The following is a 19,872-nucleotide window of genomic DNA, read 5'->3' on the forward strand; positions in this document are numbered from 1 at the left end:
TGTCGTGTAAATCAAAGAGACAGTGACAAGATGACTCACTTAACGACAAGGAGACACTGCCAATCTCTGCAAAAATGACTGTCCTAGGACATTTGTCCTAACAAACATAACTGAAAAGGTTCGATGGTTGGAAGCCAGTGAGGGATCATGTGTTTTGGTGTGACAGGGGTCACCCCTGTCTTTTGGTTTCTGAGAGCAATTCGAAAAATGAAAAATAAAATGCTAAGGACAAGGCAGTGTTTCTTAGGTTTTGAAAAGTTGACATTTTGGAGCCACAAGTTCACCCGACTGCAGCATGCCTGCTCACTCATTTGTGTGTTTTCTTGAACAGACATTGACAAGTTCTGCCATTAGATGCCAACACTTCTAACTTACCGTTGGCGACTGATTTGGTCTCCCCTCTGCCTGCCACCTGCAAGACATAAAGACATGAAGGTAATAAGGCAGCAAAGGTGCAAACAGATGCAGAAAGTTAACAAAGCATACCTACAAAGCTTCCGGTCAAAGTGTAAAATGCTTAAAACCACTTCTGCTCTGACGCCTCCACCTATACAGACTCTTCAACTGATCTACATCTCCCTCACCAGTCGTTATCCTGCTCCTCTTGCCTTCCCTGACATCACAGCATAGCATGGTTAGCTAATGACAAAGACACTAACCGCCACCTTTCCTGTCCAGGGCCCTTTTTACGTCAGTGCAGACCACCGCCTGGTGCCCTCCAACCCCACTACTCACTGTGGTGGGCCACAGCCTCCGGCCTGCACTGCAGCTGTTGGCTGCTACTACCAGAGTAAGAAGGAAGGAAGTAGGGAAAGTTTATGCTAAGGTATAACATCCTTGTCATACTCATTTTTAAATATGGGGTTTCACTTCTACTAAGCAGCTCTACAAACACAGTTTTATCTATGTATAGAAATAACGATAAGACAACCTATTCATGTCAGGTTTAGTCAAACTTGTTTGAAAATGTGAGGTGATAACAGAGATTCAATACTGTCAAACTGCCACTGCACAACTCAGCAAGGTGTCTTACTAAAGAGTGCTGTAAACAGTTTCTCCATTAGTGCAATATAAAGCCAAGTGAAGTTGGACTGAGAGCAGTGATTTGTGGTTCACAGATGAATGAGCAGTGATGTGATACAGCCATTTGTGAAAAGCATTCAGCCTGCAGTTGGACAACAGGCGTACTGTTGAAGGTTTTTTTACGACACAGAGTTTACACTAAATTGTAATCTTCTGTATTTTGATGAGTTGCCTTTAACAAGTTATGGGTGTTAATGGAGTCAACAGCATAGTCCTTTAAAATTTGCTTTACTATGGTTCTGTTGATATTTTCCTTTGTTTCTTTTATTTTACAGCACTTAGAACATCTGGCAGACATGCTTTACAAGTTAAGAGGTTTTCCTAAATGCCCTATATGCATTTTGGAAAGCAGTTGATATTTATTGCTCACCATTTACAAAATGCAGATAATTGCATCCTCTAAAATGCTACAACTCTGTGTGTGAAGTGACTTGGACAGAGACTATGCCAGAAATCACACAAAATCACATGAAATTAAGACACATTTGTCAAATCATAAACATCAAATTTTAGCCTCCAACTGTTATTATCATTGTGATTAAAAGATTCAGTAGTGTCCAACCGCAGCAGAACAGAGCACAGCATTGCCAACAACACAGAGCAGATCATTCATTCACAGTCATTCTGTGATGAGTGCTTTGAAGAAACATGGCACAATTACTCCTTTACCTCTCCAGGCTTATTCCAGATTGAATGGTGAGGTCAACTAGCTATGAGAGTTCTTTAAAACAAAAACAAACAGAAGTGATTGTTACTCCCATTTCTGTGACACCAAGGTCAAAGTATCGTGAGATTGTTTTAATATTCCTACTTAGTCTCTTTAAGAAAACGTTCTCTTAATTGACAACAACTATGAAAAACCACGGAAAATCCTTCCAAGACCACAAACCAATTTGGCATAGTTAAACCTTCATCTGGGCATACTTCAGGATGTGAAACGTTCACTTGGATTCCCCCCCAGTGGGTGAGACTGGTACTCTTTCTTCGTGATACTAGACCGCAAATGAATAACAGCTACCTTGGTTGGAGAAGCGCCTTTGTTTTCCCATAGACTCCTCTTGTTGGTGACGTCAACAGGCTTCAGGTCCTGTCAGAGAGACAGAGACAGAAAACAGGGCAAAGGAAAAGCATCATATCAGCGGTGCTCAGAGTGCTCAGCATTTGTAGGTCAATTTGAAAATAGTGGTCATATTGTGGCAAATGGCAGAGTACCTGGGATGTAGAGCAGAGGAATGACAGTGGAGGACAGAAAGCTTGAGGAGCGAGAGCAAAGTTTGATAGACACTATCAAGCAGAGAGGTGCTTGTCTAGAGGAAGCGGAAAATAGCACTCTCACTTTGAGCCTGAGTCAATCCTCTTTCGAGACACTCCATCACAACGCACAGTAACATTCAGGGAAGAGGTATTAATGTTGTAACACTGGACAGCAACCATCTATGGCAAAAGAGTTCCAGTTTTTGAACTTGTCAGATACTGTACTCTCTTTTGGAAATACTTCTTGTATTCAAAGTCTCCCCGCTGTGTGTTACCTATTTGAGCAAAAGCCATAATCTGCAAAATGGAACACTTTAACATAAATATTTGGGGTGAAATATAGGTAGAAGTGATGAGAGGCATGATACGCATGAGCAGCATCGAAAAAAAAAGACTCAAGTTTGCTCTCTGTCTGCTAGCAAAGCTTATGATAAGCTTAAGATAAAATGTTTAAGTGACATTGTATAGCATACTGATGCCAAGTCTACAATTTCCATATGTACTGTATCCGTATATTATGACAGATGTAAGAGTGGACTGCAACAAGCTCAGACGCTTCATAAATTATTTTTCTTTATGACCACCAGGTGGTGCCAGATAGATAATATCATAACCTGACTTGCTGCACTGCATCATTTGAAAACAGTACATGACCAGCAGTAATTGTGACATTATGATAACAATAACAACACTGCAGTTTATTATCAGCTGCAGCTGATTCAGAACGCTGCTGCTTGAGTCCTCACTAAGACCAAAAAAGTGGATCACACCACTCCATTTCTGAGGTCTTTACATTGGCTTCCTGTCTGTCAGAAAATCCTGCTGTTGGTTTATAAAGCACTGAACGGTTACCAAAATACATTTCTGATCTTCTGAATCGTTATGAACCATCCAGACCTCTCAGGTTGACTGGGACAGGTCTTCTTTCTGTCCCCAGAGTCAAAACTAAACATGGAGAAGCAGCGTTCAGTTTTTATGCTACATATATCTGGAACAAAGTCCCAGAAAACTGCAGGTCTGCTGAAACTGTCAGTTCTTTTCTTTTTACCATTGCCTTTAATTAAATCAAATGTAAGGCTGTAGATTAATATTGTACACTGCACTGTGACTTTTACTGTCCTGTTTTACCCTGTTTTTATTTCCTATTTAACTCTTTTAAAATTATATTTACTTACTTTTATGTCTTATGTAAAGCACTTTGAATTGCCTTGTTTTTGAAATGTGATATACAAATAAACTTGCCTTGCCTATTATTAGGTTGACCAGTGTTTGCTGGAGTGAATGCAGATGTTACATGATCACTGTTCCCATACACAGCTGATCCATAAGCCAAATATCCATATAAGTGAGCTTTTAAAATGTTTTGAACAAAGTAAATGTTGCATTAATGTTTGTAGTTCTGTTTTTTACTACAAGCTCACACATCACTTAAAGACCCTAAAAACATCAAACCATACATTTTTCTCTGTAACATTTAACAGTGATGACTTAATAAGCTAATATTAAATTAAAAACATCTATAGGTATTATTTAAGATGAGTTCAACACTCTTGGCTAATCTGCTTCATCAGGACTGTGTGGGTGTGGTTTCACCAGGTTTGATTGACGGTGACCAAACAACCCACCAACTGTCATCTCATTTAGCAAAATGTCATCATTTTGCTAAATCCTGATTGGTGTATGGAAGTGTGTGACATCACACTGTACCATTATGGCCCTGCCCACTTTAAATCACTGAGAAAAGCACAGAAAAAAAAAAACACACTCCTGTGAAAAACTAAAACTTTTTTAAGTAAGGGAGGAAATTGTGAGTTCATGAAGGACCCCATGGCTCATGGTAAGAAGGTGATGAAGAATTTTATATCACAGCCTTTAAAGTGAATCCTGAGATTTAAGGTACATCTTTGATACGTTAAAAGCTATTGATATAAGTATACAAGGATCATTACATTTATCTGACACTTTTATCCAAAGTGACTTACAATTGCTATACATGTCAGAGGTTGCACGCCTCTGGAGCAACGAGGGGTTAAGTGTCTTGCTTAGGGACACAATGGTGGATGTCTCACAGTGGGAACAGAACCCAGTTCTCCCACACCAAGGGCAAGCATCTTATCTATGCGCCATCACCACCATAATGCAGGTCAATTAACACAGCTGCATGATGCTGTTTTTTTTAAGGATTTCTCTTTAGTGCCCTGAGCTGTACTTCCTAGCAGTGACAGGTTGATACAACGACGACCTACCGCTGGCCTTTCTCCTGACGTTTTGGCTCTCTCTGGGGTTTTATTCAGCCAGTCGTTGATGCGTCCCGCCACGCCTGTCTTCATCACAGCTGCTTCCTGTTTGGATAGGGTCAAAGGTCAGCTTAGCTTGGTCGTCATCAGCAACAAGCAGGAAGTGCCGGTGAATTGGGCTCTTTCCTCTCTCTGTCTCTCTCGTGGCTACAGTCACATAGGAACACACAAAGTTTCATTAACTTTGTCACATCCTCACACTTTACCTTGAACGTGCCCCCGCCACCTCCAGGCGGGGTGAACACGTTGCCTTTCTCCCACATGCTCTTGATGTTTCGTATGCTGTCGGTGACCATTGGCAGATCCACCGCTCCAGAGCGAGGAGATCGAGACTCCTTGTTCTCTCTCTGCTAAGACAAAGTGGTTGGGTTTAAGCTGGTGAATAGCAGGGATGGCTTTTCTGATCAAAGCTCAAATAGCTGTCTATAAGAAAAACACAAGAGCTTGCTAATAATAACTGTTACAAATCCCTAGTCTTCAAAGTGCATTGAGAAATGTTACTGGGTTGCTTTTGGTATTCAAATGCAGAAACATGCATGCAAAAATAATTAGCATGGCTAATTCTAACTGTTAATGTGTTTCCAGTTCAGGACACAGATTTCTAGCAAACCAAGACTGGAATCATATAAGCAAATTACTCTATTTGGCAGTTCTATATGTAATTTAATTCATGATTCTATAGAAATGTCTCAGTCTTGTTGCTCAAATCAGGTTTCAAATTGTCCTTCATGTTATTTGCAATGTGTGACACATGATGTTAACGACACATCCGTGATCTTTTTGAGTTTCATTTTGTTTTCCATTGTCTTTTTGACTGAAAACCATGCAATATTTTTGGTAAGATAAAAAAGAAAGTGCACACAGCCTTTTATGGAGATAAACCTAAACCTGGGCTTGTAGGCATTCTTATCTTATCTGCTTATCTTCTGCTATTTGGTTTACAATAATTTTGCAAATAAATACCATTCACTTTAAAGTATATAGATACATAATGTTGTAACATGTATTTCTTTTGGTTTTATTTGTGTTACTAATAGTCTTGATATACTTTTGATGTTTATGTGTATGGACATAAAAACTAAGTAAGTAACTACAGTGTCAACCTCGTGTGCACTCACATTGATGTAACACTGCTGCCTTTTTGCTACACCATGAGAAAAATGCTAACCTGAGCAGCTGAGGTGTACTGCTCCAACCTGTTGTCTATCTTGGAGACCACAGGAGAATGAGACATCTTCACCGTGCTGCTGGGCACAAGCAAATAGTTAGCGAACATAGCATGGGAACACTTTTTAAAATATATTATACACAGTGTGGTTGAGCATTTCATCTTTAGTGCTTTGAGATCACTTCTAACCCCAAGTGAACTTCAAACTTCAACTCTGGGTTACATTTTTCCTGTTCAGCAAAACAGGACTGCAATGCTTACACGCTCAACTGAATGCATTGTTACCGTAAAAATAAAATCTGGCAGATGTTGCTCAAGTATGTTTTTACCTTTTCTGTGCTGACTTGTTCAGGAACTCTGCCCTCTCTCCAATCTGTTGAGAAGGGTTATTAAGAGCTCTAGGTTAGAGATTGCAGTGATGTTCCACACATGCATATATCACTGCAACACAACATTTTCCTTCACTCTTTGGTAGCCTTAAAACAGATAAATTTGATATCCATGCTTCTATAGAGTCTTTATTGTTTGTATGAGTAGTTTCATTGTAAATCTCATTCCTGACTTGAGGTCATAAGTCAATACGTAGACACACTCACACGTGATTCTTTTCAAAGTAATATTTTAACAACCTAAAAAGTATTATGTACTTAACTTTCTTTCCAATCATCACTGGACTACAATGTTTTATTTTTATTTTTATGGTAGATATCTCATTTTGTCTCATTTCAATAAGCTGGATTTTCCTGACCAGCAACACACAATGTAACCGATTGTTCCCTCCATGTGCAAAATTTCTCTGGATGACATGCACACAAATGCAAACACACACACACAGAAAAAAACATAGCAAGCTTTTTTCCTATCTCTGCCTTAGACTGTGGGAATCTCAGAGGATTGTTTATGATATACAAGACAAAAAAGGCTAAAGAGGGGCCAATGCATGTGTCCCTTAGACGAAAAAACCTTTAAACGGACAAAAGTAGAAACTGTAGAAAAAGCTCTCTCCCCCTCTCCCTGTGAAAAAAGACCTTGCGATCGGCTGCTACCGAATGTGGGAGTTCCCAAAATACTCCTCGACAGGAAATTCCCCATTCTCAGATGCGTTTTAAAGAGCTGTAGCCATCCAAACGTTGGTTACAGTAATCCTGTTAACCCTAATCGCTTTCCTGCATCCCTGCAGCCTGTCCTTCATTCTATCCAGTTCTTCTCTCCCAGAGAACACTGTACGTTATCTACATTACGATGAAGAGTTATGCTGGTTCACTGATAACATGTAAGCCAGCTCCAGGGAGTTTGTGTTCCACTGGGAAGTGATCGCTGATAGTGAGGCATAAGTGTAACCACAATATGGCAGATGTCGGGCAAAAAACGCATTGCAACAAAAGGCAATGAAGAAAACAATGCATGCAATTTTGAAATAGGCTGTTTCAAAGAACTGAAAGAGCTGGAACTACTGTGAGCACATAAATGGGCCTGGAAAATGTTATATTTTTGTGAGAAATGGGAAAAACTGATCTATCTGCTATTGTTCAGTTTTTATTTGGCAACATGTGAGATGTCAGATGCAGGGCCACTTTCATGTGTTCTTTCCACTTATGTGACTATTACAACATCCCATATTGTTCGCTGTGATAGCAGAAATACTTTTTAAAGCTGCACTAATCAATATTTTTCTATCAACAATGGGTCAAATGACTATGTGCAGCGTGAAAGGTATCACCTGTAGCAATGAGCCCACAGAGGATTATCACCCAACTCTGCAATTCTCCTCAGCTCTTTGTTTTAGCATCTTTCAGCTCATTGTATTAGTTTTACAGAACCACACATTTACTGTTTTGGTTCATTCTTGCCTTTTTCATTAATTCCAGCTGCAGTTTTCAATAAGTAAGCTACCTTCCCAATCTGCAGACAGACTTAGTTAGCAAGTAGATAGCTGGTGAACATTGTGGAGCATTTAGAAGCTAAAGACCCAGATATTTAAGTCAGGACTAAACTAAAAGGAGAGTGATTATTGGATTGCCATTCATCAAGTGACCAGAAACTCTTCAAATGAATGCTAATGTTGCTCCGAATCTGCTGGATGTGTAAATAAGCAACTTTTTGCTAATGTGTTAGCCAAATCAACTTTAGTTGAATACGTCAATGTTGTGTTTATAGCTTGTTCTGCTCTTGTGTATCTTGTTGTTTTTGTTGTCTATATATGCCATTCAACTAAAAGCAATTATCTCAGATGTTTGAGAAGAAAATAAATCCAAAGTTGCAAGATAAAACATATAATGCAACTGTATTGTGATCTGGTAATAGTGTCACACTGACAAAACAAAATGAATACAAAATGTACCACACTGCAAAGCAACAATTCATACACAACACAGTGTGTAGTGTATGAAATATAAAACAGCCAGATGCCCACAGACAGAAGCACACACATACAAATACGAACACAGCTGTACCTACAGTGAACATGACCACAAAGTAAAGCTGTGTCTGTGAGGCGAGAATTACAGTTGAGCATTACTTTTTTTTTTAAACTGACCACAAACAAATAAGTACTTGATTCCAGAACGATCAGAGCTCACACACCATTAGAGCCAAGCCTCCAGTCTGGAGTCTCATTGGGACGGGACAGATGGATATTACTGCTAACTGTCACTAATTAGATTTTCTCCACTGGCTGAAAATCCCCCTCGATTCTGAGCGTGTGGGAGTTGGCTTTTGGCAACACTGGAAACATTTATTCACATTTGAGTTGATTAAACGTTCCTTCGCCGTGACGACCATTTATCTTTGGATGAGGTGGGGAGGAGCACGCGCTGGGTTGATGCAGGTTGATTTTAAAAAATACAGAAAAATGTGCCAGCAGCTGACTTTTTCACATTTCTCCCCTGGTTCATTGAGGCTCTTTCCATTTATAAACACCTTCATCTCTGTTAGATAACACTTCATGCAGAGAGCTAAAAGAGGTGAGAGGGGCAGATGCGGGTCATCTGGCACTTAATCTCCCCAAATATTTTGAATGTTTAGCTTGAGCTTTGCTGCACTGCCGGATGAGTGGGATTTGCGGGTTTTGGAGAAGAATTATATTGACTCCATTATGCTGACGACTGTGCCGGACAAATCAGGCAAAGTGCATTACACACTTGTTTAAACATTGAATTGAATCATCTGTGTTTATGAAGAACTGGCTGATTAATTGACCATTCGCTAAACCTGTCCCTCAAGCCAATCATGAGAAATATTCAGCATCTGAATAGTTCAGAGGGTCATGTGTTTTTTTTAGCTTTCCAAAACCAAAAACACCAGAGCAAAACTGTAAGGAACTGATTAAACAGTGTGTTTGTCTCCTTTCACGCAAGCTGCAATCATTAGTAATTCCGGCTAACTAGCTTACAGACGAAACAAAATGCTACTTCCAAAGTCAAGATGCATTTCATTATTATTTAACTAAACTACATTAGTTTATGGGGCTGCAGGTTATGATAAGAAAATAAAGTATACGTTAGTTCACAACACCTGTAATATAGTATTTCCCCACTTTATAAAAGCTGGTCCTGGTGGTTTCCATAATGAGAGCGTAGGGTAATGTTAGAAACTGTGTCCTGATCTTCATTAGATTTGGGGAAGTTCAGCAGCCAAACAGGATTACATAAAAACACAATACTAGTCTGAGCTTACATTTTTTCATCATCAAACTTATAATACCAGGACTAACTAGCTCTAAAATGCAACACATGAACAATGCGTATTCTTTATTTGAATGTCAATTCATCAGCTGGCGAGGATGTTGACTTTTTTTGCCTGGGACATGTAGCTTTAGCCTCATGTCTTTTAGCATGCTCTCATGTATGTTGCCATCAAGTGCACATTTAAGATATTCACAAGATATTTGTCTTAAAACGAGCCAGCTGCAGACACCGTTTTCAACCACATCAGGGAGCTAACAGAGCTAGTGCCAGCTGATACAATCTACAGTTGTCATTTCAGCCGGGAAAATAAACTGAACAGTCTGAAATCAAAGACCCCAGCAAAAAAATGGTCTGACCTTCAGAGAGGAGCCTCGAGGGCTGACACACTTGAAGGGTCTGTCCTCCCCGTCCATAGTGTCTTCCACCTTCTGTCTCTTCTCAGCTGCCTCCGCTCTCCTCCTTTCAATCTCCTCCTTCATCTTCCTCTTCTCCTCCTGGGAAAGACAGATGTGTTTAGAGTTGAGGCAGTTCAACAGATTTTTTTATTTCAAGAAGGAACTTTCTGTTAAGTCAATTGTAGCATATGTAGGTGGCGCTCTGTTCTTTGCCAGCTGAGCCTTGCCGGATACTGCTGCTCATGCTGCCCATTTCTCTTGTATTTACTCTAAACAAACCACTGTTGCTGCTGGAAACCTAAAACACGCTTCCTGTGCACAAGTGGATTTTGCCTGGGAACAAAGTAACAGGCCCAGAGTGTTTGTTGCAGCAAATGCAAAATCTTTCAAGAACTGAGATAAGTTGAATGACTTTCATGTAACAAAATGTATTTTTATTATCATGTGTATTATATTGAATAGCATAAGTCACCAACATGACAGGCAGCCAACAATCAGGAATGCAGCTGACCCAGACAATAGATGCGCGCCATTCTCTAATTGATTTGCTTATGAAGCAGGTCAGAAACAAATTCAATTAGTTAGAGCAAATTCTTATTTACAGTGATCGCCTGCCTCAGGAAAAAAAAAGCCATTTTGAAAAGCTGGAGACATGTAGACTATCAACACTTTTTTTTTTAAGCAATTAATGTATGAACCATTTGTACTGTATTCAGAAGAGAGCTGTTGCCTGGCAGTATATCAGCCCTCTCCAGCAGCCTTGTCTTAGTTAATTAGTCTCTCTGTATCTCTGGGCCATCTTTTAATTACAAACCAAAAGGCCTCATTAACATCACACAAGAGGAGAAGAACAGGGGCAGATAGCGAGAGACGGGCCGCCGCATTCGGAGCCAAGATCAGGCCAGTCAGGTTAACAGCGAGAATGCGAGCCTCGGAGCGAGTGGATGAAAGGGAAAACGAACAGCATAGCGTGGTTGAATACAGATGTGAACACATAGGAAGGAGGAGGTTATCACATTTGAGATACATAAGGATGGGGTTGTTATAATAGCAGGAAGAAGGAATGACATACATGAGTTACGAGTGGGGTCCAGAATAGGTTTAGTCATGATAACAGTGAAGTATGGTGAGATAACGTCACCGCTGTGCTAGTATGAGTGTGATGCATGGGTTTCAGCTCACACAGGTGTAAAGGCTAAATCAATGTGAAAGTGGTGGAGTGAAAAACAAGGAAAAAGGATGTGGGTTGTGAACTTTGAAGATATAACTATAGGAAATGAGGCACATAAGCATAAAGTCAAACTGAATTTTTTCGGGGAAGAAATACGAATATTTATCCTTGGTGTGTGTTGACTTCTGTGGCTACTTGGTCGAAACTGTAATTACAAAATAGAAGAAATTAAAGGTTGATTTATTTTCTGCAGTTAAAGCGCTGCATTAGTGTTCTCCAGGGAGCACTAAAAATAGATATCACTTAAATTCCAACAGCCACACAGGCAGTTAACCTGCAGTGGGCCTGATGTTGCGTTTTTCCACGACTCCATGCGTCACTCATTGCGCTACTTCGCACCATCATATTCGAATCACGGGGGAACATACAGAAGGATGAGCTTACAGAACTACTAGTTGCTGTGAGATTTGCACGGTCTGGATATTTGTCATGGGCCGCGCAGAGGTGCAGTGGTTAGCACTGTTGCCTCACAGCAAGAAGGTCGTGGGTTCAAACCCCGGTTGCCCTGGCCTTTCTGTGTGGAGTCTGCATGTTCTCCCCTTGTCCGCGTGGGTTCTCTCCGGGTGCTCCAGCTTCCTCCCACCATCCAAAGACATACAGGCTAGGTTAATTGTTGACCCTAAATTGTCCTTAGGTGTGAGTGGTTGTCATGTGTGGCCCTGCGATGGACTGGTGACCTGTCCAGGGTGTACCCCCGCCTTTCGCCCAATGTCAGCTGGGATAGGCCCCCCTCTGCGACCCTGTACACAGGGTGTACGATGGATGGATGGAGATTTGATGATACCTTTCATTCATGTTATTTCAACACCTGCTTAGACATTTTCAAGCTCTGCAGCATTAACACCACCTCTGCCACTGGACTTACCACTTACCATGAAAGAGATGGCTAATGCTAGCTAGACCCACTCTTTTCTATAGCTCAGTTTACTGTTCAATCATCAACATACCAAGTATACACATGACCAAAATGCCGTTTCTAACGGTCTAAGGTGCTAAAAAGTAACAATAATTCAACTTACAAGACAAGACACCATTAAACACCTGGATGACTGAGAATCTTCACAGACACCATTAAACACAATATAGTAACTGACACTAAACAAGACTATTATTGTAAGCTGGAGTGAGCATGGGGTGACTGGAGCATTATAAAGTGTGCAGTGCAACCCGTATTTTAAGTATGTACACCTTGTAGTGCAGGGCAACGATAAAAATGTTTATTAAAACATCGCTCTCTTCCCTACCTCCTCTCTGGCTTTTTTCTCCGCCTCCTCCTGCTTCTTCTGCCTCTCCTCCTCCTCCAGCACCTTCCTCCTCTCCTCCCTCTTTCGCTTCAGCTCCTCGAGCTCGGCTTCAGCCTCCTGCTGCTTCTGCCTCATCCTCTCGAACTCCTCGCTTTCTGCGTCGTCGCGGCGTCGCTTCAGCTCCTCCAGCTTGCGCTCTGCCTCCAGGCGGGCAGCGTCGTCCTGGTCGTCACCTGGGGACACCTCGGGGGAGCGTACACTGCCGCGACTGGGACAGACGAACAAACGAGGGTCAGAGCACACATGCGGGTCACAACAGGAACAAAAACTGTGTAAGTAGGACGCGCTGCTTTGACATTTGATACAAACTGAATATTTTAACATACACTGGAAGGATTTGTCTCTTTCACGGACAAGCAAACACACACAGACGGGACAAAAACACATGTGCACAAATTCAAATACCAACACTCACCTTTGCAAAGATAATGTTACAGTACATCTCAAATTTCATCCAGTGTTTAAAGCTGGGGACTAACTTTAGGTGACCCGTGTTCAAAACACACTACTGCTCTGCTACAGCTGAACAAAAACAGCTTGCTTGTTTGCTTGAAAATCTTATTTAGACATGTTTTTCAGTTACTCTGCAGATGCTTTAGGCAACACTTCCATGCTTTTCTACCAGCCTGAGCCACATACAATAAACGTCAGACTCCCAACATTCAGCATATGCAAAACACTGTGTTAGTGTTATGATATAAAAATTAGTAAGACCAGTCTGCAATAGTATTGTTCACTACAATTTGTTTTAATTTTATTACCTATAATTTTCTTTGGGATTTGCGTGTTTCCTCTCCCTTCTGGAGACCTTATTTTGAAAAATAAACAGTGTGCTTTGGTTGTCAGGTAGCTTGCTCTTCTCAACCCTAACGGTCAAGAATATTAAGTTACTGCAGTACTTTTCCACAACTGACGTGTATACAGGCACTGATATATCAGCATTCGGTCATAATTGCTGAATTGCATTCAGGTAATTTTTTTGATTTTTGCGGCCCAGATTTAATTGAAAACATTGTTTCTTCTATCCCCAGTTTGGCCTCAGTGGAAACCAGAAGGTCACTTGATGTGTGTTGCTGCATCTGTGTACCTGAGGGTCCTCTCAGGTTTCCTGTGATGTTTGGGAGCCGCCTCCTCATACAGCCCTCCGTTGTGCTTCCCTTGCTCCTCCCTCTCCTCCCTGACCCCGCCTCGCTCATTCACCTGCGAAGAAAACAACCACGGAGACGGTGAACAAAAATGCCTTTGGTGGGTGTGCTGAGTGAGTCTGTCATCTGACGTCACCAAACGAGAACGAGAATGAGAGCACACCCCAAACAAAATAACACAGAACATCATATAACACAGCGTCCACTCCAGAATTACTACTGAGACAGGATTACGCAACATGTGATCACCAGGGGAGTGTCTCCAGCTGTATATTTTCTGTCTCTGACTGTTAACCATCAACAAAAACATGATTCAAGTTTTGTCAATTATAATCATTATGTGTCCATTATAGGCCCACTGTGTGCACTGCCAGTCAAAGCACCTTATATTATCAAGCTGTAGCAAAGAACACAGAGTGCATTTGTCTTACTATAGAGTGCATTTGAACATGATATAGGCTGAGCTGGTGGACCTACTCACTGTAATTAGATCTTTTACAACAATTTGAGATTTAGCAGGCACATGTCAGTACCAAGGAAAATAAATCACTCTATTATTACTAATAAGAAATAAGATGTCTTTTTCTTAACAGGGAAAGTTCCAATGAACGCTAAGTGTCTTTGAGCACTGTTTACACAAGGGTATTTAGAAACTGAGAAGAGCTCTGGCCAAAAAAGGTCAGACAGACCTAGACTGACAAAAAATGAAATGCTTAGTTTATAAGAGTGCTGTGTTTGTGTAAGAGAAGGCTACACAAGAAATCAAGGCGCCAATTAATCACTTCAACTGTGTAGAGAAGAGTTTGGGAGGCAAGGCTAATGGGTTGCGTGATAAATGGAGTTCACAGGCTTGCGTGGACTTTATAAAACACATTGAACTGCAACAGATTATTTTGGACAAGTTTATGATTTGTAGTTCATTGGGCCACTGACTTGATATTTTGGTAATTTCCAATGTAATAGAAAAGTTACAAACAATTTCCATTTTATTTGGACATTTCTGTAAGCTTCTAATTTTAGGGGTTCTAAAATGAGCCCAAAAAGCCTTATATAAAACACCAGCCTGGAAGTATACACATTAAATGATGGCTCAGTGATCTCCTCATAATGTCCCCTTGCAGTAAATGCACTGATCATTTAAAATGACATGATGTTTCTCTGCTACAGTGAGTTTTTGGAGTGGAGTCAGTGTAATAAGTGCTGCTGCTCTCATGGCTGAGGTGGAAGACATGCAAGAAAACACAGTGACCACTCTGTGAGGCATAGCATTAACCTAATCAAACATCTGACTGCATGGCTGCAACCACACATCATAAAATGGAGGCCCAGTTCCCAACAAGTTTGCAAATGGTGCAAACCACGCTGTGACGACACGAGGTGTCTGGGTAATTTCAGCGTCTGGCTCTGACATAAATCACATAGTCAACAAGATAGCCTTATTAAGGGAGTTATTTGTGGTTTGTTCTCGAGAGATTTCTGTTTACACATCTCTTCAAAGATGCATCCAAACACTGAAGTTACCCGGAGAGATTTTCTGTGCTGTGCATCACACCTCTACTGAAAATCTTACCACACGTATGATACCTCATTATCCTCTGAGTGCAGTATCTCAGATACCTCATTGTCCTCTTCCGTGCCATGTCTGAGTGTCATAGACTTGTTGTCTGATGCATAATCTACATAATCATCTTCAGGTACCTCTCCAGCCTCTGAAGCTACCGCATCCTCCTCAGCCTCTGAATTTGTTGACTTGGCCTGGTTTGAACTCTCACTGACTACTGAATGTGTTTCTTCTTCAGGGAGTACCTATGACAAAAGGTTTGCAGTAGTTCCTTGAAAGAAAGGTCAGTGAGTGACTCAAGGGTGTGCACTAAGAAGTCAATAAATCAATTCCCATACCTTGTTTTGAATGTTAGGTTCTTCAGTTGATTCCTACAGAAACAAGTACCACATTTGCACGGACTGTCAGCTACAAAAGTACAATCAATGGCTAAAACAAATGAACAAGAACGAACCGGTGACCCACCTGTTCTCTCAAGTAAGACCTTCTAGGTTTATCCTCCACTATTTCCACTTTCTGCTCCTCGTCGTCATCTCCGCCCTCCTCTGCTTCCTCTCCAACCTCAGGAGCAGCCTCTTCTTCTGGCTCCTCTGGCTCCTTCTCCTCTCTCCTAGAGCCGTACATCTCCGTCTTCTCCTCTTCATCCTCATTGTCACGGTAACGGCCCCTACGCCAGGAGGATGGCCTCTCCTCTTCTGCGTTGTCTTTCTCCGTGGTGCCGCCGTCGTTGTCCTCAGTCGCAGTGGGGTCCAGCTGCCTCTGTCTCTCCAGCGCCTCCTTCATGCGTTTCTGCCGTCTCTCCTCGCGTTTGGCCATGCGCTCCTGCAGGGCTTGTTCCTCGTCGTCTCCGCCACCTCCTCCAAAAGAGCTGCTCACAGTCTCTGTCACACTAGGAGAAGACAGAGGAGACAAACATTTCACTGTGTGGTCCCTAATGAGAAAGGAGCCTTGAGGTCAGAACAACAGAAGTCAGCTGTTAAAAAAATGTGGGAAATGTGGGCAGGGAAACTGAACGCATCATATTATCTCCTGTTACCAATGAGATGAACTTGATCAAGGCCTATAATAGTTTCATTGTGGTTTAGTGGCAAGAGACTCAGGTTAATTTTTAGCAGTTCGCAGTTTGTGAGTAACTAATGTGCAGCAGGGTGATGCTGACTGAGCATGAGCATGGTGCTTTGAAAAGGACAATGAATGACTTACCCTGGTGACTGATACCAAAGAAATGTGCTAAAAGAGATTGAATGTTCAAGCAAACTCTCTCTGGGTTGCAAAAAAGACACAAATTCTATTAAAGGAAATCAAAGTTTATGGAGAGTGGCTGCCACATTATAGTCAGCTCTTCAGCCAGCATATGGAGAATGCTGAAAATTGGCTGTATTGACAGATCTTCACCACAGATATTATTTAAAATAAACTATTGGTCAGGCCTTAAAATAAACAGAAAAACAGTAAATGTCTCTTGGATTTCAGGTCTGGTCTTCATTTTTTGCCTGATTCAATAGTTTTTTTGCATACACTCACTCAGATAGCAGCTATACCTAAGTACTACAATGTAAACAAGACTGAGAGTCTACAGCCATGTTAGCACCTCAAGCACAGCATAGCTTTCAGCTAAATGCTAAGGTCAAGATGCTAACATATTCACAAAATCGATTTTAACATGCTGATGTTCAGCCGGAAATGTTTACCATGTTCACCATCATGCAAATGTTAGCATGTGAATGTCTGCTAATCAGCAAGCTGAGTAATTGTTTTGCAGGTATCTGGTCATAAAGTATCGGACAGCTAAAATTTTGACCTGACGATGGTGCTAGATGAAAGGTCAGGGGATCACCAAAGTTATTACAGTTCATCCTCATTTTGGATATCTACGCCAAATGTCATGGCAATTTAATACTGAGACATTTCACCACAAACCATAAATGTGAACCTCATGGTGGCACTAGACAAAAAAGTCAATGAATTACCAAAGTCAGAAGGATTCATCCTCTGTGGCCCATTAATATATATTTTTTTAATTAATGGCCATCCATCTTACAGTCCTATAGTTGATAAATTTAACTCTGGACCAAAGTCGTGGACCGACTGAGTGCATGGCTAAAAAATATATATTTATTATATATCTCTTTCAGTCCATCAAATACCAACTGTACATCGATCCACCTTGCTCCAAATAGCATGACTCATAATATTCGGACCTAAAAGTCTGGCAAACATTATCCTTGCATCTACACAATCAACAATGGCCAGTCAACACTAGGTCCTGTTTCAGCGTCCTCTTGCACAATCGCCTTGTTGTTTGACTGGCCCAGGATGTACCTCTGAGCTCATAGCGAGGAAACATTCATGACCACAAAGCAGTGTCTGTGTTGCTAGATGTCAGAGCAACCCACCACTTCCACTGCGGCCAAGACGATTGATCTCATAGCCTTAGACTGCATAGAAATGGATATTTAGCCCCTTTGTTCTTATGGCAGTCTTTCTGATGGATAGGTATGAGATCATGAGTTGGTTGTCATATTGACAGCTGGTACCGGATAGAAAGTGGAGTTCACTTCTTGTATTGGTTGACTTAAATTGAAGGACGCAAAAAGAAATGCCACTTCACTGAATTTCATCATTCAACACCTGACAGTATTACAATATTATGTCATCTTAGCCACCATAACTACACACAGCCGGCCTGTCAAGCTTTGGATTTCTCCACATATTCAAGTGGTGTAATAAGCGGCTGTAATAAGAGCAAGACTCTGCATCTAAAGATTTTGGAGACTGGATCTTTTTTTTTGTACTTTTACAGAGTGTCTGCTCTAGTGTAAAATGAAAATTTTAGCAATCGTGTCCAGCTAAATAGCTTACTACCTACAGTAGTTAACGAGTGTTCCTTCCAATCATTAACTAACATCATTATTTTCTGGGGTTGAGAAAAAGCCCAGTTCACAACTGCTATTGTGTATTTTCACACTGTGTGGACGCTAGTCCTGGATTTTAGGAGTATGAATGTTAGCATCGTCCTGCTCTTTATTAGCTTTGGGGAAGTTTTACTGTACACTCCAGCAACCCCAAATTGACAGTTGCCAGCTAGCAATTCAACAGCTGCTTTTGTCTACTTCTGTCTGAAAATGACACAGTGTTTCAAAAATTACCATTCATTTTGTTAATCTACCACTGTTATAACTGTAAATGGCATATGTGCTGTGCAAAAATGAAAAGCTCAGCAGCAACTGAAAGTTAAGGCAATAAATTGTTGAAAGAATTTATGAAAGAATAAAACAATTGACTGTTCTCACTTCCCAGAAGTCTTTCTCGGTGAAGGTTGTGAAACAGGACTCCATGATTATTTATTGATTAAGTACAATCCCTTTAACTGGGTGGGATGGTATGACAGTGACAGTTTTTTTCTCCCTCTTTCCTGTCGCTCTTTTGCCTCTTTGGCTGGACCAAAAATTGAGAGCTAAGTAGTCTGCGGACTATATACTAGACACAGACAATGCCTGTGTTGTAATACGTGTATCACCTGTGGCTGTTGGTCATGACCAGACTGTCTGGCTGTCCGCTAGGCTCCTCACTCTCCCTGCTCATCAGCCTCTCCTGGCGTGCCCTGCGCCTCCTCTCGCGGGCCGCCTCCTCATCATCATCATCATTCCTTGCCAACCTGAAGGAGACAACAGAAGAGAGAAATAAAGAGTGAGGGAACAAAGAGAGACATTTGCTGTTTTTTTTACTTTCAACCTGTCACCTTTTCCCCCTTTTTTGCTCAATTTAGCTTCACAGTTAGAAACTACAATGGGAATGATTCTTGATATTGGACTGTAATCATCACAGTGACCTAACCTGGGGGATTTGTCTGGCACTCCCCACCCCTCCTCCTATCAAGCTGACCTGTCAGCTGTGCAACAACCAATACTTCTTATCGTGGCTGCAGTTTTCACGAGCTGATAAAAACTCAGTCTGGAGACATGGCTTGGCTGGGGATAAGAGAGAGCCAGAGAAACAGTGCATACAGTGGTCTGGTAAGCGTTGGAACAGAGCAAACTGGAGAGGTGTGTGGGTATGAGAGACTTTGTGCACTTGAAAATAACCACTAGCCTTAAAAGTTTATATTTCTACAAGGAATTTAACACCACATTAAGCCTACAAATCCCATATTTCTTGAGTTAACAATCTGAAGGTAAAAAATCTCTTGTCAAAACTTCTTTAAGCAGTATTTTGTGCTGACATAGGTGGAGCGAGCTTTGTTTTAAAGATACTGCTTCATGTTTTAATAAAACTCTAGACACAAGCTTAGCTTATGAATATCACCGTCCCAGTTAAAATGAATTGTTAGACATTTTCAGAAATACACTTTCTTGCAATTTCTGAAAAAAATAAAAATGACTACCAGCACCTCAAAAACCACACCTTGTATCTTGGTTTATTCAACTTGTGTGTTTGATCCAAATGTTTATCTTAAAAAAAAGAGCCAGGCTAGCTGTTTGACCAGTCACTATGCTAAGCTAAGCTAAGCTAAGCAGGTGCTGGCTGTACCTGTGTGTAACGGATAGGTATGGGAGTGGTATCAATCTTCCCATCTAACTCTCAACAAGAAAAATAAAGTATATATAATAATAATATATATAATATAATATATATAATATAATATAATAAAGTATATTTTGTGTCAAATTTTTCCTTAAAGAGAAGTAAGCAAAACTGAGGTTCAATCTCTTTATCTATTTATGCTAAAAATAGGTGGAGGAGGTTAT

General features: G+C 41.0%; 1 protein-coding gene across 8 annotated transcripts in view; it reads right to left on the minus strand.

Annotated features, from left to right (window-relative positions):
- cald1a (caldesmon 1a) overlaps nt 1-19,872 on the minus strand; it is a 60,846-nt gene that overhangs the window by 2,739 nt on the left and 38,235 nt on the right. For 2 of the 8 annotated variants that reach the window (XM_038738470.1, XM_038738471.1), the window contains exons 3-15: nt 18,645-18,782; nt 15,590-16,013; nt 15,463-15,495; nt 15,148-15,369; nt 13,506-13,618; nt 12,359-12,626; nt 9,845-9,982; nt 6,132-6,175; nt 5,803-5,878; nt 4,841-4,984; nt 4,584-4,679; nt 2,102-2,170; nt 376-412 (exon numbers count right to left, since the gene is read on the minus strand). In XM_038738470.1, the coding sequence (XP_038594398.1) occupies nt 376-412; nt 2,102-2,170; nt 4,584-4,679; nt 4,841-4,984; nt 5,803-5,878; nt 6,132-6,175; nt 9,845-9,982; nt 12,359-12,626; nt 13,506-13,618; nt 15,148-15,369; nt 15,463-15,495; nt 15,590-16,013; nt 18,645-18,782 (1,802 nt within the window). Of the gene's footprint in view, nt 1-375; nt 413-1,752; nt 1,805-2,101; nt 2,171-4,583; nt 4,680-4,840; nt 4,985-5,802; nt 5,879-6,131; nt 6,176-9,844; nt 9,983-12,358; nt 12,627-13,505; nt 13,619-15,147; nt 15,370-15,462; nt 15,496-15,589; nt 16,014-18,644; nt 18,783-19,872 lie in introns of all 8 variants that reach the window. The other 6 variants (XR_005447375.1, XM_038738474.1, XM_038738473.1 and 3 more) reach the window with 6 other exon arrangements.

Source organism: Micropterus salmoides, unplaced genomic scaffold (genome assembly GCF_014851395.1).
Source record: "Micropterus salmoides isolate LMB-PRFRI ecotype aquatic unplaced genomic scaffold, ASM1485139v1 Ms_hic_scaffold_23, whole genome shotgun sequence".
NCBI classification, from domain to species: domain Eukaryota; kingdom Metazoa; phylum Chordata; class Actinopteri; order Centrarchiformes; family Centrarchidae; genus Micropterus; species Micropterus salmoides.